The 25,117-nt window shown below is 36.3% G+C and overlaps 1 protein-coding gene across 1 annotated transcript in view; it reads left to right on the forward strand.

Moving 5' to 3' along the window:
- The window catches only part of LOC136028288 (elongation factor Tu-like), a gene marked incomplete in the record, with an annotated part of 38,217 nt that overhangs the window by 6,950 nt on the left and 6,150 nt on the right, over positions 1–25,117 (forward strand). Inside the window, 3 exon segments of the mRNA XM_065706039.1 lie at positions 4,989–5,247; positions 8,809–8,913; positions 12,467–12,618. Coding sequence (XP_065562111.1) covers positions 4,989–5,247; positions 8,809–8,913; positions 12,467–12,618 — 516 coding nt within the window.

Raw genomic sequence — 25,117 nt, forward strand, 5'->3', positions numbered from 1 at the left:
TTTTGGTCAGGCACTGACCTGGACAGCCAGTGGCTCATCAGTGAATGAAGTTAGCAGTAGTCAATGCTGTATCCAAAGGGGGGGGGGGTCAAACCTCATAACCCTGCCCTCCTGAATAGCTAAAGATTTTTCTGACTCGTAAAAACGTGACAAAAAAGAATATAAACAAATGTTTTATGTGTTTCAAAAGTTTTTTAATCCCCCCCCCGAAAAAAATTATTTGTAAACCCACAAATTCTTCCTCAATAATGCCTCTATGTTGTTAGGTTATCTCCTTTCCCTGTGTATGTCTGATGCATTCAAAGCCGGAACCACGCTCTCTCTCTCTCTCTCTCTCTCTCTCTCTCTCTCTCTCTCTCTCTCTCTCTCTCTCTCTCTCTCTCTCTCTCTCTCTCTCTCTCTCTCTCTCTCTCTCTCTTCTATATATATATATATATATATATATATCTTGGAGATAGACTTAATTCAGATTGACTACAGTCAATCGGAATTAAAATGGAATAGCTGTGGGGCATCAAGTCATGGTTAAATGTAGAAAAAGCCATGACAGATAGTCCAATTGAGTGAGAAGAAAAACCTGGCATTAATTTGCCTTCGTTCATTGTCGACGTTATCACCTCCCACTTATGCTACACCTCTCATGTCACTCCACAATGCCGAACTAGAGTCAATCTATTGGAGGGTCTCCCCGGCTCGGCATGCTGGGTCCTTCCATTATAATTGAAAATATCAACTATAATGGAAACTTTTCCATATATGAACTAGAGTCAATCTGTTGGAGGTTCTACCATATTCATCACGCTCGGTTGGGCAAATATATTGGAAAGTTATCCAATATATTTGGTCTTACGTAGGTTGAACCAAGAATTTAGAATTGAAACATGAGACCAACAATTTCGTCTAGAATCAGAGGCAAACAAGCATCTAAAGTCAAAATATGGGCCATTCTACAATGAGTGTCAGGCAAGGCAATCGATTCAATTTATAAATTTAAACATTTGATAGACTAATAAAAAAGTTAATTTAATGTTAGTTGAAGACCAAGTTTAGACTGAAATTGCAAAGGGGAGTAAGAGTTCAATCCAAACCCTACAAGGGCCTTCTATCTGCTTTGAATGTTATACAATTGTAATTGCAATTATAAACTAAGACAGTTGGGCTAAAAAAAACTTAACTGTCTTTGCTTATGTCTTGGGTTTGACTGTCTATGTATATATATATATATATATTATATATATATATATATATATATATATATATATATATATATATATATATATATATATATATATATATATATATATATATTCCTTTGTACATTCCTTTTTTTCTCTGTATATCCAAATTCTCTCTCTCCTGTCAACAGTTTTGTTTGTTTGATTGTATTTGTATTTTGTGCGTTTTCTGAATGTACCTAGGCCAATATATTACATGGATCTCATTTATATATCCTCCCATTCTTATCAGGAGCAGATAAGCTTTAATGTGGTATAGTCTAGGCTGCCTAAGAAATATCCTCTGGCCAGAAAATTCTGAGTAGTTAGTTTCATTATATTTGATGGTCTGTGACTCATGTATACAGGGGAACCACCTTTTCGTGGCTTGAGTAAGTCAGAAGTTATTGGGGTAGGGGTCCTCGACCAACCCTTGGGAAGGAATCTGTATCCTTTACGTCTATAACCACGGTTTTAATGGTTATATTTATATAAAAAGTGCCGAAGACAATATTAACGAAATGTAGAAGGTACTTGAAGTTTGTGAGCAATGTGACGTTGAGCTGCCAGTCTTTGTGATAGTTGAACTTGACGAAGTCCCTACCTGTCCTGGTTAGATAGCAGTGGTAGTCACCAGAAAGTTACAGAGGTTTCTAATAAGCTTGACAACTTCATGCCAGAGAGTGCTCTAAAATTGTCGAAGTTCAGCCCAGAAAAGATAATTGGCGAGTTGTTACAGCTAGCAAGGCTGATGCAGAAACTCTTGTCGGGGTCTTTCAGAACGGTGATAAATCTCCTTCTGCAACAATAAGGAGCCCCTCTCACCTCGGTATTGCTCGATTTGTTCCCAGCAATATAAATGACGATGAACTTTGCGCACACATTCCGAAATGTGTGAGTTCAAAAACAGATTGGCAATACCCGCCCGTTTCGATTGAAATTTGAAACCAAAGTTGACCTTATGAATGCCATAAAAAAATCCCCCAGTCATGCTATGAGAGGATCAAAGTAGCAGAGTATCTCACCCTCCCAGTGAGATGTTTCAAGTGTTAAGCTTAGGGGTATGTATCCAGCAGCTGCAAAAATGAAGCTATTTGCGTGGTCTGTGGTGACCATGGTCATTCAAGCTCCAAAACACCTCCTTGTAAAAGGCCTAAGAAATGTGCATTGTGCAAATTACAGGGATCAGTCATGTTACAGATTCAAATGTCCAGTCCCACAAGGACTTCTAATTGAATTAAATCATCATAATGGTTCAAGCCTTAAGTCGCTTATCATGGAGTATCAATGGTAAAGTGATTGACAAAGGCCTAGTCTTCTCGGAACTTTTATAACTAGAAATTGAATAATTTTTCTGCAAGAACATATTACATCTGATGGAAAAATCTACTCTGCATTTCACAGAATTCTTATCTCTCTTTTCACCCAGCTAAAACGAACAAGAGCCGTGGCTGACCTTCAGGCCGATTAGCTATCATTTCACAATTTCCCCTTAATCTCCTTGAGTCGAATGACCATTTCATTGCTGCTGAATTTTGGGACCTATTCTGTATAAACGTTTACCCGCCAACTAATTACTGCTCTTCGCAATGAGAGAATAAGTTCATAAATGCTTGCAAAAGGATAGCGAGTTTTGTCAAGAGAGTTTCAAAGCGCCTTAATGCTCGAGTTTTTATCGCAGGAGACTTTAATAGTGACTTAACAGATAGTTCATCACCAAGAACCCAAATCCTTCTGAATTCCCTCGCCCCTTCCTACTCAGGTGCTGCCAAAATAGAAACTTTCACGTTTATAGGTGTCCTGTCAGTGACTACTAACCTTGATCATTTTATTGAATCTTTCCCCTGTGAAACTGTCGAGGTTATTAGTGATGGCTTTTATTCGGATCACCTTCCAAAAAAGTTGAAATAAATGCTTCGTTTAATGCCTCTAAACAGTCAGATAAAAAGTGTTTTTATATAAAAGACTGGAAATAAGTTAACCGGGAGAGGTTTCGTTTTGAATGCGACAGAATATTAAATAAAATAAAAGTGCTCCGTCATTTGTTGTGCAAACACTCGGGCCTTAGTGGAAAAAAATTGAACGCCCTTGTGAATACATTTGTGCAAATAATATTCCTGGGCCTGAGTGGACAAACTATTGTAAGCAAGAATTATCTTCTCCTGATCCTGCTCTTGGATCAAAATTTGAGAAATAATTAAGGGCTTGTCTGAAGAAACACGGAGCTTCGGAATTGATAATTAAGTCAAGTGATGTATCGTTTTATTGTATAAAACTAAAGAAAAGAAACCCCGCGGGAGTTGATGGAATCACTGCCACACATTTTGACTATGCAAGTGCTTTTCATTTTAACCATTTATCTCTACTTTTTCAAATGTCTATTGAAAATGGAGTGGTTCGTTATCAATTTACAATTGGTCAAATAACCCCTATCCCGAAAAAAGGCAAAAAGGAGTTAACAGTGTGTAATTCGTTCCGATCAATATCAGTTTCTTTTACTATTTTTAAATTATTTGAGTCAGTTATTTTGGAAGAAATTGTTTCTAAATGTTATGTCCCATCCCACCAGTTTGGTTAGCAAAATGGTATTAGCCGTGAGCATGCCTTTTTTGCTCTAATGAATGTTCTTGCTGGTGCAGAAAGAAGTAGATCCTATATTATCCTTTGTGCTTTAGATGTTGCTCGAGCTTTCGACTCTTGCATTTTTCCCAAGTTTTAATTGAAGCGTATAATTTTTGTTAAGTAAAACGCCTTCTGTATATGTACCATCACTTTAAAGCGAAGTTAAAGGGGGGGGGGGTCTTCCCTTTTTGATATTTTGAAAAGAGTCCTTCAAGGTGGCCTTACCTCAACGTCTTTATTTAATAGTTCTGTTTTACATGCCCAAAATTTTGTTAACTTTAGTTGTATTTACCGTCGATTTAATTTGTCATTAATGACATTTGCAGATGACGTTTTGAATTTAAGCCGTATTTTTAGCGTATGTGAAAACGCGTTTCATCAGCTTTATAATGAATATAAAGATATTGGGCTTTCTTTCAATGTAGAAGTTACTGCTTTTGTAGCTTTCAATTTTAAAGAGACAAATCGCCCTACTTTTTTATCTTTAGCTAATGCTCAAAGCCCCCTTTCGTAAAAACTAATTTACCTTGGAATGCCTATTGGAAAAAATGGGAAATTATCCCTTGAAAATTTTAAGAAAAAATTGAGAACTGCTTATGCCTCAATTGTATCTAATATTAAAGACAAAGATAAATTAAATCCCACAAAAATTTATAATAACCTAGTTGTACCTCATCTCATTTCTCTTTGGCCAGTTTGGCAGTTATTTAGTGAATATTAGAAATTGTCTGTTCGCAGATTATTTTTTTGTTATGCTAAATTCCTTCTCAGTTACCCTCCTTGGACTAGAAATAGTTACTTAATGAATAAATTCTCCCTATCTTTGCCTATAGTTGTTATTGATAAAAGGCCGCATGATTTTTGTTCTTATATGTCGATAGTATCTCATTGTCTGAGAATATTTATTTGATTTATGAGATTAGTGATTATTTGTTTGATTGTCTCTTAGTATTGGTTTGATCTGTATTTATTTATAGCTTTTTTTTTTTACTCCATCTTAAGGGCGTTTCGTCCTCTTTTTGTGAAAGATGAGTCACAAATAAATTGAATATATATATATATATATATATATATATATATATATATATATATATATATATATATATATATATATATATATATATATATATATATATAATTTAATTTTTTTAGTGTGATGCAGCTGATGCTGAAATGATCGAACTAGTCGAAATGGAACTTCGGGAACTCATGTCATCAATGGGCTACGATGGGGACAATATCCCAATGGTCAAGGGTTCCGCGCTCTGTGCTCTGGAAGGAACTAATCCTGGACTTGGGGAAAACGCCATAATGGAGCTGTTAGCTCAAGTAGATTCATATATTCCTCAACCTGTTCGAGATCTGGATAAACCCTTCTTACTGCCTGTTGAGTCCGTCTATTCTATTCCTGGTGAGTTCTTACTATCCTGTGTTCACACAGGATAGCGGTTAAAAGTCATCTGCCTCATGCGTCATTAAATGTATAAATAGCAACGATACACATAAAGCTTGATAAAGAATGCATTTGAAGTTTCCAAAATGAATAAATCATTCACAAACCGTTATTTAAAGGTGTCCTGACATGTCAGAAGATTAGAAACAAGTAATACTCAAAAAACTTAAAAGGCCATTAAAAACGCAAAAAGGAAGGAAAACGAGCGAACTTCTACAAAATATAGGCAATGCTTGCACAAATAATAAAAAGTGAGAAACTATCGGGATGTTTTGTTTAAAAAAAATCCATTTTCTTATTTGGAGGTAAAGCAGCCAGTAGGGGACAAGGTTGGAACAGGCTAAGATGTAGCCTGAGTTGGGCAAAATCTTATTGGTGAGTGTCTTTTTGGAAAAAAATTTTGCGTGTGGGATAAGAAGAGAAATTGGAACAAAACAGAATGACGTGGCTAAATTTTGCAGTCAAAGCTGCAATTGATATAAAAACGGAAATAATTCATTCATGTCCATGTACTATTCGTCTAATTCTATTCTTTTATACCATCTGTACTTACCTCGCGTTTTCACCGAAGTTCCAACTCATCCCTCCAAAGGTGTAGTACCCGCCTTGAGAAGCATTTTCCCTTGATTATAGGTAAGGATAATATGAGGATTGTTCTTAATTACACCTCGCAATCTGGGATCTACCTTAGAGTTTTCACATGGAGGAAGGACAGGGGCAAGGAAGAAATTCTATCAGGGAAGGGAAGATAAAGACATGAGATAGTTTCGTAATAATTAATAGAATGTCATCTGTGGTATTTTGATCCTGAAAAGTTAAGGATAGCTTTATAATACCAACTAGATTATATAAGATATTGTCCCGAGTTTTCATCCGTCACGATGTCTGCGATTGAAAAGAATAAAGTTCAAATTGCTGCAAAGTCAATTTAGTCCCTTCTTTCGATTAAATAATAAAAAAAAACTAGTTTTTTTTAACTGAAAGTAAGGAGCGACATTAAAACTTGAAACGAACGGAAGTTACTCCGTATATGAAATGGGTTGTCCCCTCCGCAATCCCTCGCTCTTTACGCTAAAGTTTTTAATTGTTTTAAAAAGTAGAATTGTGGCGAAGAGTCAAACTTTAGAGTAAAGAGCGAGGGATTACGGAGGGGACAACCCATTTCATATACGGAGTAATTTCTGTTCGTTTTAAGTTTTAATGTCGCTCCTTACTTTCAGTTAAAAAAACTAGTTTTTTTTTTATTTAATTTCTGAACGTTTTTGAATTAATGTATGTTTGATTTTGGCTCTCCGTACATAAATTATTAAAATGAAATTTGCATATTAATTCTTTTTTTGGCTAAATGGCTTTCTCTTAGTTTTGATCAGACGATTTTGAGAAATAAGGGATGGGAATGGAGGCCTAGTTGCCCTCCAATTTTTCGATTACTTAAAAAGGCAACTAGAACTTTTAATTTATAACGAACGTTTTTATTAGTAAAAAATATACGTAACTTAAGAATTAACTTACGTAACAAACTTTTATATTCTTATATTTTTAATTATATATATGAGGGGGTTTGTCCCCTCGTTAATACCTCGCTCTTCACACTAAATCTTAAGTTTTGTCCCAATTCTTTAAGAATGACCCCTGAATCAGAAAGGCCATAGAATAAATAATTGAAATTACTAAAAATACTTTAGCATAAAGAGCGAAGTATTTATCTCCTCCTAAATACCTCCCTCTTTATGCTAATGTATTTTTAGAACCCTTCATATGCGTAATAATCTCTGTTCGTTTTAAGTTTTAATGCTACTCCTTACTTTCAATTGAAAAAACTTTTTCATGTTTATATTTTCATTGTTTTTTTTAATAGTAATGCTAGAAAATCCTGCTCCCTTTTCATTGAATTTCTCTTCCCCCATCAAATATTCCTTCAAGGAACGATCCTCCCACATAGCCCCCTCCCCTAAACCCCACACCCAAACCAAAAAATCCCCCTGAAAACGTCGGTACACTTCCCAATAACCATTACTGTATGTAAACATTGGTCAAAGCTTGTAACTTGCAGCCCCCCCCCCCCAGGGACTGTGGGGGGTAAGTCATCCCCAAAGACATAGTTATTATGGTTTTCGACTATGCGGAACAAAATGGCTATCTCAAAATTTTGATCCGTTGACTTTGGGAAAAAAATGAGCGTGGGAGGGGGCCTAGGTGCCCTCCAATTTTTTTGATTACTTAAAAAGGGCACTAGAATTTTTGATTTCCGTTAGAATGAGCCCTCTTGCAACACTAAGACTGCTTGGTCGATACGATGACCCCTGGGGAAAAAAAAACAACAAACTAACAAATAAACACGCACCCGTGATCTGTCTTCTGGCAAAAAAAATACTAAATTCCACATTTTTGTAGATTGGACCTTGAATTTTTTTCTATAGGGTTCTCTGATACGCTGAATGCAATGGTGTGATTTTCGTTAAGATCCTATGACTTTTAGGGGGTGTTTCCGGTTTCCCCCTATTTTCCAAAATAAAGTAAATATTCTCAGGCTCGTAACTTTTAATGACAAAGACTAAATTTGATGAAACTTATATGTTTAAAATCAGCCTAAAAATCTGATTCTTTTGATGTATCTTTTAGCATCGAAATTCCGTTTTTTAGAGTTTCGTTTACTATTGAGTTGGGTCGCTCCTTACTACAGTTCGTTACCACGAACTGTTTGATACTATTTTGTTGTTGTTTTTACAACGCTGAGGAATAGCCTTTGATCATGTGATTACTGATCGATAGCGAAGAAACAAAACCAAAGTGTTGCTCTTGCAAGCCGACTAAAGTGTTAAGTAGTAAAGTGCTCGTTTTTTAAAAAAAAGTTTTCCATTGTTTTTTGGTTCTGATTCATTTATTTATTTATAGTGGATCATATTAAAACTATCAGTAAGGAAAATTTTGGATAGTTTTATTTTATTAAAATCGAGGGTCTTGTCTTTTGGATGGCCTTTTTGTCGCCATATTCTTCTTGGAATGTCGCCGAATGAAGAAACTACCATTGTGCAACTATCTTGCATCCAGTCCAGTGCTCAAAATTTCGCGTTTTTTTTTTTTTTTTTTTTGCACATATTTTTCCGATCGCTCTAGGGCAAATTTAACGAATAATATTAACTTTGATCCCCATCTCCTTTGTGTGGGTATATAATATCTTCATTTGTGTATGTTTGAAATGTTTGAACTTTATTTAAAAAGAAATACGTATCTTCTTCCTTAGCGCAGATCCTCCTGAGGTTCTCAGCTCGCACTGGAATCTTCCCCTTTGTGGGTTTGTGCTGTATTTTTTCATGGCCTTGCCAATAAAATATAAATAATTTCTGATTATTTTTCATTGAATTGTTTTCACTTTCATTTTACTAATTTATTGCATGAAGTTGATAAATTTTGTATTTATTGTTAAATAAGTTGTAGTCAGGTATACAAATGTCAGGTAATCAATGTGAGTTTTTCAACCGTATTAGAAACTTTTTTTATTATTATTTTGTTTTTCAGGTCGAGGTACAGTTGTTACAGGACGTTTAGAAAGAGGTGTTATCAAAAAGGGTATGGAAGCGGAATTTTTAGGGTTTGGCAAACAATTCAAATCAGTTATCACAGGTAAGTTGGGCATTTATAGTCTTGTGGTGGCGCAGTATGTTTGATTTCAACTGAGTACTACGGGACCTAGATTTCAAAGTCAAATGTAGCAATATACAGCAGGGCCGAAGCAAGGGCCTTAGTTGTCAAGAAGCATCTTTAATCCAATACACACTCACACATAACAATTCTATGTAACTACACCTATTTTCATATATATCAAAGGATCTACAAATAATTTGAACTCACCTTTTAATCAGGTTATGTTGAGTTATGAGGGTCGGAATATATTATGCTGATTCACGAGAACATGTTTCATAGCGGAAGCTTTGATAGCACATTGTAGTTGTATTGCTAACGGTTCTAATGAAGCAGAAGTATAGTCCTGTGGTGGCAAAGTGAGCTTCATTTCAGCTTGGTAATACGGGACCCAAGTGTAGGGCCATACTGGTCTTACGTGTAGGGCCATACGGAACCTCAACTGTTGCAACACAGTGCAGGGCCGACGCATGGGTCTTACTAGTCAAGAAGCGTCGTTGATCCGATTCTGGGATATATAATCGGAGATTGATTTTATTTCACTCCTTTTTGGTAGTTTTCAGCCTTTCAAGTAAAAAAAATAAATCATTTATTAAATGTAAATTTATTAAATAAATACCCGTAAATGGCTAGTTAGTATGAAAAGAGCGCAAATTCGTGGTGATAAATACTGCGATAATTACGGCTCTGGTTTTTTAAAATTTACTGTTAAGAAAATAAGAGAACTAATTAAATAAATAAAAGAAAGTAACAGAGAAATCAAGAAATATAAATGGGAGGACATTTAATAGAAGAAAAGAATAGCGAAAATACTAACATCTACTTAAATCTCGACCTTGTTCGGTAAATACAACGGCTGTGTCCTCAACAAGAACAACTGTGGAAACAACAAGATCTTGTGTTTACTGTTGGTGGGGAAAAAGTTGAAAAATGTTAGGCTTTCGGGAAAGTCTTCTGCCTCCAACCCTTCGAAGTCCTAATGTGCCAGGTCTGGATCAATAGAACGTCTGGGGCTCACTAAATTCTACCGGGTTTACACCTCTCTGGATTTGCAACGAGACAAGCGCTGATAATCACCTTGCTGGTTAGCTTTATTTAAATTACCCGAGCAAATAGGTAGGATATCTTGTGAAATATTCTATTGAGAGCTAGAGTCATTTATCGTTTCAGAATATTTTATTTTTGCTAAACCCTTTTTACCTGTTAAAGCAAGGTGCCGAAATCGTACTAGGAAGAAAGGAAGTTGTATTTTTAGTTCAGATTAAGTCATTGGAATTGCATCATTCTTAATTGTTTTTAAACTTTGTTTTTGAATGTAGAAAAAGTAAAATTTTGACCGTAGGATTTCTTTGCTTTCTTTCGACATTTTGACAGTTCTATTTGACCTTTTCTAATTTGATCTTGAAACGGGTCCACTCCTGTAGATATCACCATAATTACTACAGCAGGAGTTGCTCCTTCCCAAACGGAGCCTTATGGTGTCTACTCTGTTTTTTCTATCTTATGACAAGTTTTAGCGAAAATCAGCACAAACATTTACTGCTGGGTGGTGTCGAAATTGTATTGAAATATGAGGAGTTTTTTTTCAATTAAGATTGGTTTTATTGTAGACACTTTATTGTAGATACCGCAAAGAGTGAATGCGTCGTGTACCAGCATGTCTGAGGAAGAGTTATGCTCGGTTTCAGCTGCGTAGTTAACCTTTATGATTCTGTCTTCTGCTTCTAAAATGTTTTAGTCTTTCAACTCGCCCGCCGCGTGTGAGATTCGCTCAGTGATAAGGTTTTTGTCAGCAAGGAACCTGTCTGCTGCAAAAATGTATTAATATATTTGCAACGTGTTAGGTGAAAGTAAAGTGCGTAAGCGGGTAAAAGAATTCAAAGATGGCCGTCACAACGTCCATAATAAGGTCTGCTCCGGTCGACCTACTTTGATTACGGAATATTTCGTGGCTTCAGTTGAAGTGAGGATTCTCGAGAAAAGGCGTTTCACAATAACAGGTCAATCAGATGAATTTCCTGAGGTTTAAGCTCATTATAACCTAAAATTTAACAACTGGGCTCCTTTTGGGTCCCGGAACTCTTTACAGAGGACCACTAAAACCAAAATTTTGAGTGTGCGATGAAGTTTCTAACTTGTTATCACGAAAAAGGAGATGGCTTCTTGAGTCGGATCGTAGCTGGAGACAAAGCATGGGTTTTGCATATTACGCCCGAATCAAACGGCCGAAAAAGAAGACGGCTTTTTGAGTCGGATCGTAACTGGAGACAAAACATGGGTTTTGCACATCACGCCTGAATCGAATCAACAGAGCATGGGATGGAAACAAGCACACTCCCCTGTAAAGGTGAAGGCCAGACAGACTCTGTCCCAGCTGAAAATAATGGTTACCATATTTCGTGATAGACATGGTGTTTTGTTGGTCGACTTCGTGCAACGAGCAACCACTAACAATATAGAAGCATGCTCAGAAAGCTGCGCAGACCGATTCAAAACAAGAGAAGTGACAAGCAGACAAAGGGAATTGTCCTTCATGACAATACAAGTACTGACACTGCAGGTCAGACCTGCAATTTTTGGACAATTTTGACTGGAGAGCTATAGACCACCCACCTACCGTCCTGATCTTGCGCTGAGCGAACACCTCAGTGGCAACCGTTACAATGATGTTGACGACGTGAATACGGTAGTGAACTCTTGGTTATCAGGGGAGGTGGCAAGTTTTGATGAAGAGAGTGTTTTAAAATTGGTTGAGAGGTATGATAAGTGTTTGAACAAACTTGGCAACTATAGCAAAAAAATAGAGTAAAGTATGTAATTTCTGAAAATAAATTTACTTTTTTGAAATAATATTTCTTTGTGTACTTGTTCAAACGGGCCTCGCTTAACAAACACCACTCGTGTCAATGATCCCAAGAAAAAGTTTGGACTTTTTTTTTCAAAAGAATTCAATAAGAATACTACTACTACTGTGGTCTTGTGGTTGTGCTAAGACACGGATAAATATTTATTTCTTTTAATTAAATCTGTGCTTAAAACAGACATACAATCGGGTTTGAGCTAAGGGGAGAGGAGATTTACGGGATATACCTAAGATGAGGGACGTGAAAACTTGCAAGTTTGTTTTTAAATCCACATTATTTAAACATTCCTTTGGGTACATCTAATAAGTGGGATGAATAGCTGTTATTTTGGAGCTAAGCTACGTTGGTAATGTCCATTATTTCTCATTTCTTGTATGAAAATAAAACTACATAAATATTTCCACCCCATCGTATTTTAAGCTTCTTAAGAGAAAAGATAAGAATATCATAACAAAAATAAAATAAGAATAAGACACAAGACAAAGTGAAATAACAAAACAAGAGAAAAGACAAGGAAATTGCGCAAAATAAAATAAGAATAAGAGAAAGGTCAATAAAATTGCATGAAATAACATAAAAATAAGAGAAAAGACAAAATAAAATAATAAAATAAGAGAAAAGACATGAAAATCACACAGAATAAATTAAATTATGTAAACTTTTTTTGTCAGGTGTCGAAATGTTTCGTCAAATTCTTGATGAAGCTCAAGCTGGTGACCAAATTGGAGCCCTTGTTCGTGGTTTGAAGCGTGACGATGTCAAAAGGGGCATGTTTATGGGAAAACCAGGAACCTTAAAAGTCCAAGATCATTTCGAGTCTCAGGTAGATGTATCCCGTGTGATTTTTGTTTAAACTTTTTGTTCGAGTTTTTGGTTTTTATATTTCAATGGTAACTATTACTACTACTAATAAGAACTCGTGCAGTATCAATCCGCCTGAGACAAAAAACAGCTACACACACTTCTTCTCCATCCCGGTCTATTCCAAGTCTCGCTCTTTACACCCTCCCAAGAACTCCCAATTTCCTTTCAGTCCTCTCGGGGATGATCTGCTTTTATTTTGTCCTAAATGATTGGTTGACAAGGAAGATCTTTGGCAATCTGCCATCCTTAATCCGCAGAATGTGTCCTAGCCATCTCAACCTATTTCTCATTATAACCCCCAAAAATGCGAGATTGAACCACGATTTTTAGTACAGCTTACTGTTTGAGATACGGTCAATGACTCGGGTATTAAAAAACCAATGGTATTTTTTCTGGAAAACATCTTGTAAATCCAACTCCGTCTTCCAGAGTGCCCACGCTCTAGAACCACACTTGACCACTGTCATCACTGTAGCTTCCAACATTCTAATCTTAGTTTGCATTCTTATCTTCTTATTCTTCTAAACTTGTTTCGATTGTGAAAAAAGACCGTAGGGTCTACCTATTTTTTAATACCTTCACAGTAGCCACGTCTTTACTGATAAAACTACTACTAACAACTTACCGCAGCACGAAGCCGCCTGAAGCCAACACAGCTACACAGGCTCCTCTTCCATCCCAATCTATTCAAAGCCCCCTCTTTACATCCTCCCACCCCGGACGAGGTTGACCTGCTTTCCGTTTAGCCCTAGACGGTTGGCCGAAAAGGACAATAATCGGTAATATGTCATCCTTCATTCGCAGAACGTGCCCTAGCCATCTCAACCTTTCTTTCATTATAACCCTAGAAAGCAGGATTGGACCACATTTTTCTGGAAAACATCTTGTAAATCTTCATCCGCTTTTCGGAGCGCCCATACTTCAGTGCCATATATGATCACTGCACCTTCAAATATTCTTATCTTGGTTTGCAGACTTATCTTCCTATTCTACCGAACTTTTTTTTTTTTATGTGAAGAAACACCCTGAACTTCGACTATTCTACTTTTAACATCTTCACGCTCCCACCGTCTTTACTAACAATATTACCAAGGTAAGCGAAGCTGCCATCTGATCAATCTTTTCGTTACCCAACGTCACCTTTTCATCCTCACTTAGTCTTAGCATTAGTGACTTAGTCTTCTTAACGTTAATTCCTAAACTTATTCTAATACCCTGAACTCGCAAAACCTCTAAAAGTTCATTCATTTTCCTCACACTTTCATATAGGATGCTTAAATCATCAACATGATCTAAGTCCAGGGAAGTTTTTCTCCCCATTTGATTCTGTGGTCTTCCGTTCCCATCAAAATGATCCATATAAAGGGGTATAGAAGACAAACCTGCTTAACTCCTGATTCAATACAAAACCAACTACTAACCTCATTTTCTGCTTTAATCGCAGCAGTATTATTCTTGCACATAGCGCTAACCACTTTCACGTATTTGTCTGGTTTACCATATAAGAATAAGACTTGCTAAAGCTCTTCTATCGACAGAATCGAGCGCTTGCTCATAATCTTTAAAACTTAGGGCCAAAGGTGTTTAACAGTTAAGGCACTTTTCAATTATTAACCTTAAAGTGGAAATTTGGTCCACAGCTTCTACCTATTCTAAAAACCTACTGTTCTTCTCTTAAAGCTTTGTCTATAGCATCTCTCTGTCTAAGAGTGTCGTATTACTAAGTAATTTGCTACCTACAGAGACCACACTAATGCCTCGATAATTACAACACTTACTTTTATCACCTTTCTTATAGAGTGGTTTTAATTAAGTTTTCCTAAAATCGTTAGCTAACTCCCCTTTTTCAAAAATCGTACTCATAATGTTCAGTAACTTATTTCTAACCTCAGAGCCACCATATTTAAGAAACACATTTACAACACTATCAGCTCGTGGAGCCTTATTATTTTTTAATCCTTTTAGTACTGTTACTAATTCTTCCTCAGAAAACAAAGCTTCCTTTAATCCAAGGTATCACAAACTTTCTCATTTTCCTCTATATCTTTTCCTGCAACTGTATGTCAGTTTAGCACATTTTCAAAATGTTTCTCCCATCTCTCTTTAACGCTTTCCTTATCACTAATTGTGGTCCAGTTCTTATCTTTAACTGGAACAAGTCTGTATTGACTCCCTCTCAATTTATTAACATGCCAGTACTATATTTTACTATTATGCTCTCTAGCTACATCTTCCAGATTTTCGGCAGTTTTATCCACGACCTCCACTTCTCACCTCCGTAGTTCATATTTTAATGCTTTCTCCATTTTCTTTACATTCTTTTTGTTCCCGTATGATCTATCACTGAGATAATTCTTGTACAAACCCCTTCTCCTCTCTATTAAAATGAAGCTTTTTCACTAATATTCCTAGCTGCAGTCTTAACTTTCTTCCCTAAGACACATTGTCAAATCCAAATTGACAATCTTCCACATTGTCAAATTTTAAACTATTAAGTTTAATATTCATCTGTTCCTGGAAAGTTTCTCTCAAATTTCTCATCCTGGAGTCTACCAACATCATAACTTACCGGGAGGCAGTTCCCCTTCCGAATTTAAGCTTTAAATTAACCCTAGACACTACTAGATGGTATTCTTTGCTTTTAACATCAATAACAGTACTTCTATATACCCTAGTATCTTGTATTGATCCTCCCAGTCTTCGGTTTACTATAGCATAATCAATGAGGTTTGCTCTCTTATCATCGCGTGAATACTATGTCAACTTATGGTCCATTTTATGACCAAACACCGTATTGGTTATGACTAGATTGTTATACCTACAAAATTGTAAAATTCTGTTGCCATTAATTGTTTTCTTTTCCTACGGTAAAATTACCTAGGCTAGGATACCATCTATCTTTATTTCTACTGACCTGAGCGTTAAAATCTCCTAGTAAAAACACCATACTTCTACCTGGGGCCTATCTATTTGCTCCTGTAACTGTAAGTAAAATTCATCTGAATCTTTAGTATCTCTGTCACTCGGTTCAACCGGGGCATATTATACTATAACTGATACCCCTGAACTTTTTAGTCATAAAATGAGCATTTAGAATTTTATTATTAATACCTTCCCAGCCTAAACAAGACTTTGCAGTTTCCTTATTCATCATGAGCCCTACTCCCTGTCTATGTTCCCCATCCATCCTTCCTGCTTTAATAAACAAATTCTATGGAGTGTCACTCCTCAAGTAGGAATAGAGTTGACAACAGAATCTCCATTCTTTTAGGTACCCCAAAAGGGTCGAGGCAGCCCTTTGCAGAAGTAGTTGTCCGTAGATCTGGATCTTACGCCCTGTCACAGTTGTCCTCCTATAGAGAATCCTCCCACGTTGTTGTACTGCGTCACCATGCAATTTAACCCATTACTAATAATAATAAAAATGATAATTTATTATTACCCTCTGAATAGAACACAAATGTGCTAAAGGGGAGTATAAAAAGATGAAAAGAAAAACTAAAAGGGCACAGAAAAAAAGAACACACAATTTTTGACAACTTCAAACACTTTAAAACAGTTTTTTATTAAAATAAAATATCCTCCTTCATCTACCAAAGGGTTCTCCTTATGAAATTACGTAATTTTAATCAAATGTTGTGGGAAGTGCGGGTACTTGAGCTGCCTGTCCCCAGCAGTTTGAGGCCTATAGGCCGGCGGGTACCATTACGGCTCTTCTAACTCACTCCCGCTCCGTTCTACACATTACATAAATACAACTGAATCAATCCTTTATCCATTGTCTTCTTCATGCTCTAGTATATAGTTAAACATCATAGGTTTTCCAGCTAGCGACGCTAGGCACTTGATAGAAGGTAAATCAGTGGAAAATCGATAATTCTGTTGCACCGGTCAGCAAATCTACGTGATAGTTCATCCATTTTTTTTGACAAGTCTCAAAAATACCGTACTGTCGCGAAATGTAACTATTACGAGTCCAAATGGGGATACTAAGAAAATGCAGAACCTAAAGAACAGTGATCGGATTTGCTTTTTATCAGATGCAGAGAGAAATTTCCAAACAGGTGTCAAAAACAACACATGGGGTGCAAAAAACGCATTATATAGCTCGCCAAGGGTTCTCCTATCAAACTGGCCCTCTACCCTGGCGAGAAAACCATTAGATTTTCTTAGTTTTTCTTACAAAGAAGCGATTATAAGCTACCTAGTGGGTCTAATTGAAGTTTCAGTCGGAAAACCTAAATACCTAAATGAACTAGAAGATGAGATTGTGGAGGGACCAACTTGAATTCTATCATTGGAGGTGATCTCCAGTCCAAAAACAAGAAACTGTTTTGGAAGTAGCAACTGAAAGACTAATTTCTTTCAGTCCGGAGTGAACAATATCAACAGCGTTTTCGAGTGCCTCAAGATTGCCAGCCAAGAGAAGAATATCATCGGCATAAAACAATTGACTTGCGTCAATATATGTCTCAATTAAGTATGGTGGAATCTGTCGAGTAACTTCTGTAATATAGTTATTAAATATCGCCGGACTAAGAACAGAGCCTTGTTTAAAACCACGGCGCACAATGGTACGATTACTAACAGTACCTTGCCAACGAATCAGGATTGAGGAGATCTGATACCACTGCCACCGGCAAGTGCAAACAAATGGATCAACTCCACATCTAAAGAGAGATAGAATTGCTTGGGAGGGAAGGATGGAGTCAAAAGCCTTAGAAATATCAATGGCGCAAGCGTAGAGGTCACTTTTTGCTTTTTTATACCTTTCAAGAATCGCTAGAAGATTTGCATGGGCGTTCTGCACGCCAAGCCTTTCCGAAAACCAAATTGGTTGTCGCCATGATCACGTTTCGTGCTAATTTCATTATAGATAAGCTTCTGAAGAAGCCTGTCAATCGTCGAACATACAGTAATCGGTCTTTATGCGTCACAGGATTTCGGGTTTTTAATTTTCCTAAAAATGGACGTTACTAGACCTTCGCATAGCACATCAAGAATATGCTGGTGGGGGATACAAGCCTAAAATAAAATAGCAAGATGTTAAAAAAATTTTACTGTCCCGTACATCAGATGTTCAGCTTGATGGGACGTTTGGGCACGCCGATGGACCCTGGTGAATGTATATTTGAGGGGCCTTCTTCCTTCTCCACCTGTATTTATGACCCCGGTTGAGGGTGCTCCAGTTTCTATTATGGACCCCCAGGGACAAGGTCCCCCCTTGTTCTGTACTTCCTATGGGGATACCCTACGTATCTATAAGTCCCCAATCGCCACCTGGGCACACGCTGATGGCCTGAGGGAGGTCCTAAAGAGCAGTAGGGTCATAATGCTTTTTTTGGGGGGGGGGGTAAAAAATACATCCCAAGAAACCACAAACCCCTCCCACATCACACGAAATACCTCCCATGAAACAAAAACAAAAATGTTTTTACTGATTATAATACATATGTAAGTGAAGCTGTCCACTTGATCGGTATTCTCGTTACCCGGCATCACTTTTCCACCTTTACTTATTCTTATTCTTAGCTAATCAGTCTTCTCAACATTACTCTCAGCCCTATTTTCGCTCCCTGAACTCTCAAAACCACAAAAAAAAAACCATTCACTTTCCAGACATTTTCACCTAGGATTCTTAAATCTTCAGCCTAATCTAAGTCTAGGAGAATTTTACTTCCTCATTTGATTATGTGTTCTCCCATTATCTTTGCTGTGCTCTTTGGGATAAAGTCTATCTAACTGATCTATATAAATGGGGATAGGGCGCAACTCTGCTTAACTTCCGATTTAATACGAAAGCTGCTACTAACTCTACTTCCTACTTTAACTGCACCAATGTTATTCTCGTACATAGCATTAATCATTTTCATGTATTTATTTGGTATACCATACAAGGATCGGACCTTTGTTAAATCTCTTTTATCAGCTGAATCGAAAGCTTGCTCATAATCTCTAAAACTCAGGACTAAGTGGGTTTGATGACTCGGCACTTTTCAATTATTAACATAGGAGTGATAATTCGGTCGATACATCCCCTACCCTCACTAGAACCGCACTGTTCTTCTCTTAAATCTTTATCTAAAGTATCTCTCAGTCTAAAATGTATCATATTACTAAGTAGTTTGCTACCTAGAGAGACCAGGCTAATGCCTCTTTAATTACCACACTTATTTTTGTCTTCTTTCTTATAGAGGGGTCTAATTAGAGTTTCCTAAAAATCACGAGTTTCTTCCCCCTTTTCAAAAATTATATTCGTAAACTTCAGTAACTGAGCTCTAACTTCACTGCCACCATTTTTAAGAAACTCACTTCCCATATTATCAGCACCTGGCGCATTGTTATTTTTTATTCTTTTGGTAATGTTACTAATTCTTCTTCGCAAAATAAATCTTCCTTCACAAACCTAAGTGTTACAAACTTTTTCATTCTTCTCTATGTCTTTTCCTTTCATTCTGTCCCGTAACGTTTTCCATTGATATATTGCACTTCTTCATAGCCTTGCGCCACTAAGCTAAATCAGATTGGAAGAATATCGATTCATACAAACCAGAAGATACAATAACTTCAATATATCTTCGATATAGAACTATGCAAAGAAATGCAATAATATCAAGTGATATTTATTAAGTTGTAAATTAGCTACCATAAGCCAAAGAGGATCTTGAAGGGGGTATTTTGTGAGGATTACTGACATCTATTTATTTTCTACTTTGACAGAATGATCCTTTTCATTTTTGAGGCCCATTGTAAAGCTTTTCTTTAGTTTGAGGGGTGTGGTCTTCCAGCCCTCCTAGATAGACTCACGTGCACTCGCTCGCTACTGGATCCTTTCAGAGGCCAATCTGAGTAAGTCCATAAAAAATGAACTGTGAAGAAAATTTAAAAAAAAAAAAAACATTGATGATCTTGATTCAAATGTACCAATAATCTAACGGGAAAATTTTCATGGATTGTTGATGCTTGCTTGTGTTCTTGAACTCGGAGTAAGCTTTATATGAAAGTTTAGACATGGAAAATCGTATTTCTTTCATTTTTTGTGCATGATTCTGGACCAATTGTCCTAACCGAGTGGTTAGCACGATAGGCTTGAAATCCTTTGTTTGTGAAGATAAGGGTTTGGGTTAAGGTGTCGATGGCTATTTGGTTTGGAAAGGATGTCAATGACGTGACTTGGTAAGCTCAGCTAGAGTCGATTCAGCTCTAAAAGAGTATCTGGAGAAATCTTGGGAAGGTAAACAGGAAGAGTGTGCGAAATCACAGGATGGCTAGCCCCCAACCCCCTATTAAACGCCTCAAAAACTCTATGCTTAATAAAGTAAATTCTGTATGAAAGTTTAGAAATGGAAAACCATATTTCGTTCTTTTTTGGTGTATGATTCAAAATTGTTCTAATCGAGTGGTTAGCACGGTAGACTTCAAACTCTCAGATTGTGAAGACAGGGGTTTGAGTCCCGCTGTTGGTGGCTATTTGATTTGGGACGGGGGTCTGTGACGTGACTGTAAGCTCAGCCAAAGTTGACCCAGCTCTAAATGGTTTCCTAGAGAAATATGGGGAATGTAAATAGAAAGGGTGAGAAAAAGCACAGGATGGTTAGCATCCCCCATTACACTTCCTGGTTGGAGAACCTTGAAACGGAGATCAGCACCGCCATGTAGGACTGTGAAGCTCAATGCCGTATCTTTTGTCTTCCTTTTTTCAATTGTTGGCACAAAACATTTTTTTTTGTCAAAGATAAAACAAAAAATATTCTCATATCCACAGTAGTAATTTGCATTTTTGGATGACGACGGGAATCTCTAAATGTCTATTGAACCTAATCGGAAGGGGACCAAATAGGATAGAGAAGAGAAGTGGATATATCGATAAAACTTGCCTAGTTTGAAGACGTGATCTATAAACTTGTGTTTTACTTGGAACTCACCTGGACTATCAATACCAATGTTAAAAACCCTGAAAGGAAAGTATTTCTTAAGCAAACGACGACGGTAAAAAAAACTTGCACTCCTTTTGAGTATGCTTTTCGTTATAATAATTATCAATTCAGACTAGAGACGAAGCATTGAATGCTAAATAGAATGGGTTTTTAATTTAGTCGCCTGTGTATTTGCATCACGGTAAGAGGGTTTTGCAACGACTATCTAGTTTTATATTTTTTGACAATTGTGTTGCGGAGCAACACTACTGCTTTCGTAGTTTTTTTTTTTTTTTCATCGTGATCAGCGACCTTTAGCTCCGAAGTGGTAAGAGTTAAAAATTTGAGATTTTTCAGAGGGAAGGGAAACGTGAAACAGAGTAAAGAAGTTCCAGAGAAGTTCCTAAAATTTCTAACAGTTTTCCATAAAAAAAATAAAACCGTTTTTTCTTAGAAACTGTGCGTTCGATGTTTGGCGTCAAGTTAAGACGACCCTAGCTTCGGAAATAAACTTGTTAGAAATACAGTTATGCTGAACTCATGTAGAACTTTCATTTGTCTCTTCGAGAACCGGAGCACAAAATTCCGTAGCTCTTACAGATTTCCCGGAAATAATTCCGGAAAAGTCCATCTCGTTCCGATTTTTTTTGGAATTTTCTCAAATTTTCGATTTTGATGTTTCTTATATTTTTATCGAGTAGTGCTATGAAAAGTATGCAAGAAGAAGTGAAGTGTTCTATATACCAAGTTGCTTCGTTCTCTAAGAAATAATTTCCGAAGTTTCGACGTTCTAGAGGTAACTTCTGTTCTGGACCAGCTAGAATTTTTTTTCCAACGCGGTTCGACAGGTCTCGATCTCCTAACAACTGAAGCTTACAATAGTTTCTCCGAAATAAAATTCCTTCTTTGGGTTTTTCTATTTGGAAGTTTTGTCATGCCCTCGGGGCAATTTAAATTTTTTTGTGAATTTGGTTTGTTTTATATTTTCCTAGTTTAGACCATCAAAAGTTAAGCAGAAAACTATAAGACGTTATTTCCGTATCTCTTTCAGATTTCCCGGAAATAATTCCCGAAATGTGCGTCTCGAAACATAATACTTCGAATTGGCGTCAAGTTAAGACGGCCCTAGTTTCGGAAGTAAACTTTTTAGAGATAAAATAATTATGAATTCATATAAAACTTTTATTGATGTTTTCGAGAACTGAAGCATGAAATTCCGTAGCTCTTACAGATTTTCACGAAAGGCTTTATCCAGACTTTATTCTACATATTGCGATCATTCTATATTGTTTCTTTCCGGTTTGCGCCCGTTGTTTAATAATCAAGATTTGCAGGGCATAAGAGTTATGTATTTTCGTTATTGTAAATATTTATTGTATCTGCCGCGTTCTTATAGAAATCAGAAGATTATCAGAAAGTTTTGTGCCACTGATATTATTTTCGTTTATAAAAAACTCTATGCTAGATTAGGTGCTGAGGCCTGTCAACGCTTGGGCCCTTACCACCCTTTGATTAGACTGTATTAATTGTATTGTTTGTGTTATTTCGTTTTTCTTTCCTTAATGTTTTTAATCCGCTTAATTTGTCAAAACAAGCGGGTAACAAATAAATTATTATTATTATTATTATTATTATTTCCCGGAAATAATTCCGGAAAAGTCAATCTCGTTCCGATTTTTTGAAATTTTCTTAAATTTTCGATTTTGATGTCTATTTTATTTTTATCGAGTAGTGCTATGAAAGTTATGCAAGAAGAAGTGAAGTGTTCTTTATACCAAGTTGCTTCGTTCTCTTAGAAATAATTTCCGAAGTTTCGACGTTCTAGAGGTAACTTCGGTTCTGGGCCAGCTAGAATTTTTTTTTTCTCGTTTATTTCTGGACCAGCTAAACATTTTACCAAACTCAGTTTAGTAGGAGCTCGAAATAAAACCATATCAAAGATGCTTCAAGATAACAATCGAAGCCGCATTAGAAAAATGTCCTCTGAAGGACATAATGGAGACTGTTGCTCCGCAACTGTGTCCCGTAGGGCACAGTTGCACGTGTTGCTCCGCAACTGTGCCCTAAGGAACAGGGCACAGTTGCTGCAACACTTCCCGTTGCACAGGCAACGGAGGTCTAGTTTCTGTTGCTTATTAGTTGTGTGGCTTTTACCCCCTGTCACTCTATCTCCATTTTATCCCATGGGTTGTACATATTAAGTGATGTAATCTATAATTAACAATGTGTTATTAATGGTAAGATTAGACATAATGGAAAAATGATCTCTCAGGCTGTAAAAACAAATACATGGCCTGGAAAAATGTTAGTGTTGACATTCCTTTTTTCTTATTTCTATGTTGTGTTTATTATTTTTGATTTTCTTCTTCCTCTTGTAAAAATTTTTTGTGTTTGTTCTGCTGTTGTTCTACTCATTTTCGCAATGAATGATACAACGACAACTATTCTTTTAAAGCATAGGATGTAAGATTTCTTGAACTTGTGTTTACTGTTGTGAACTTGTGTGATTGGATGCCATTTCATCATAGGTAATAGAGCTTTGAAATATGGACTTAAGCGAAACGGGCGGGACACTGAAATGCAAAGACTATGTTAAACTTGTATTACCTGATACTCGTCATGTTGAGGTATCTTTGTAAGTGATGTCAATACTATTCATTGGTCACATGTGTTATAGGTAGCTTTTTATAGAAATGCCCTAGAAAGTTTGGAAAGTTCGAAAACCTACTCTTTGTTTTTTTCTGTTATGCGTGATAATTTCTAAAATTGGCTTTCTTCTTTCTTACATTGACTTTCGAAAGAAACTACTTTCTAGAAAAAATGGTGCAAAATGAAATGAAACAGGTTTTTCACTTTCAAAAATTGACTTTCGAAAAAAGAAAACGTTCTGTAATTGCCTAGTAATTTCTAAAATTGACAGCTTTGACACGAAATAGTATTTTATTTCGGATAGTATTTTATTTCGGATTGGCAGTCTAGCTGACACGAACCAAGCAGTTCATTAATTTCTTAGAAATTATTTTCTAAAATAAACGGTACAAAATCAACTGAAATTGCCTTTCTACCTTCTAATGGTTTTCAAAAATTGACTTTCAAAAAACAAAACACACCAAAGGTGCCTAAAACTTTCTAAAATTGCCACCTTGAAGACGCAATAGCACTCTAGTATAGATCTGCAGCCTAGCTGACCCGAATTAATCAGTGAATAAACGTTTTAATTGACGAGAATCCCGACTTTGCCTTCTAATTTCTGTATAAAAATAAATGTGCAATGTTGATAAATTGATCTTTCAATTTATCCTAACAACTTTCTAAAAAAAAACACTCTAAAACTGTCTAGTACTATCTAAAATTGCCACATTAGATACGAAATAGTGTTTGAATTCAAGTCTGCAGCCTAGCTAATTCAAATCAAGCAGTTCCAAAATTTCTTAGTCGATGAAATTCCCGGTTCATGCTAATTTCTAAAGTTGCCTTTTTACTTTCTAAAGTCACTACTTTCTAAAAAAAAACGGCACAAAATCAAATAAATCGTCATTCTACATTCTAACTACTTTATGAAATTGACTTTCTTAAGCAAATACACTCCAAAGCGTCCTATAACTTTCTGAAATTGTCACCTTGGAGACGTAATAGTACTCTAATGCGGATCTGTAGCATAGCTGACCGAAATAAAGCAGTTCAAAAGCTTTTTAGTCGACGAGATCTCCGGTTTTGTCTTTTAATTTCTAAAACTGCCTTTCTACTTTCCAACTGCTCTCTAAAGTTACCTCTCTAAAAAAACTGCTATCTATAAAAAACAGTGCAAGATTAGTTAAGTCATCTTTCTACTTTCGAACTACTTTCTTAAGAAATCGCTCTAAAATTTCCTTTTTCCTAAAAAAAAAATACTTTCTAAAAATAGCCACCTTGGACACAAAATAGTGTTTTAATTCGAATCTGAAGCTTAGCTGAACCGAATCAAGCAGCTCCAAAACTTCTTAGTTGACGAGATTCTCGGTTCCTACTAAGTTCTAAAATCGTCTTTCTACTTTCTAAAATTGACCTTCTTATATAACTACTTTATAAAAAAAACGGCACAAAATCAAATAAAATCGCCTTTCTACCTTCTAACTACTTTCTAAAAATGACTTACTAAAGAAAATAAACTTCGAAGTTGCCTAATACTTTCTAAAATTACCACCTAGGAAACGAAATAGTACTCTAATTTGAATGTACAGCGTAGCTGACCCAAATAAAGCAGTTTAAAAACTTTTTAGTTGAAGAGATTCCTGGCTTTGCCTTTTAATTTCTAAAATTGTCTTTCTACTTTCTATCTGTTCTCTAAAATTGCCTTTCTAAAGAAACTGCTTTCTATAAAAAATTGAAAATCAGATATATTGCCTTTTTACTTTCCAACTGCTTTCTAAATTAACTTTTAAAAAATACGCTCTTAAATTGTGTAGTATTTTCTAAAATCGCCACCTTGAGCTTCACATAATGTTCTGATTCGGATCTGCAACCTATCTAACCCGAATATATAAAGTTCAAAACATTTTAGTT

The sequence above is a fragment of the Artemia franciscana genome, chromosome 6, assembly GCF_032884065.1.
Source record: "Artemia franciscana chromosome 6, ASM3288406v1, whole genome shotgun sequence".
NCBI lineage: Eukaryota > Metazoa > Arthropoda > Branchiopoda > Anostraca > Artemiidae > Artemia > Artemia franciscana.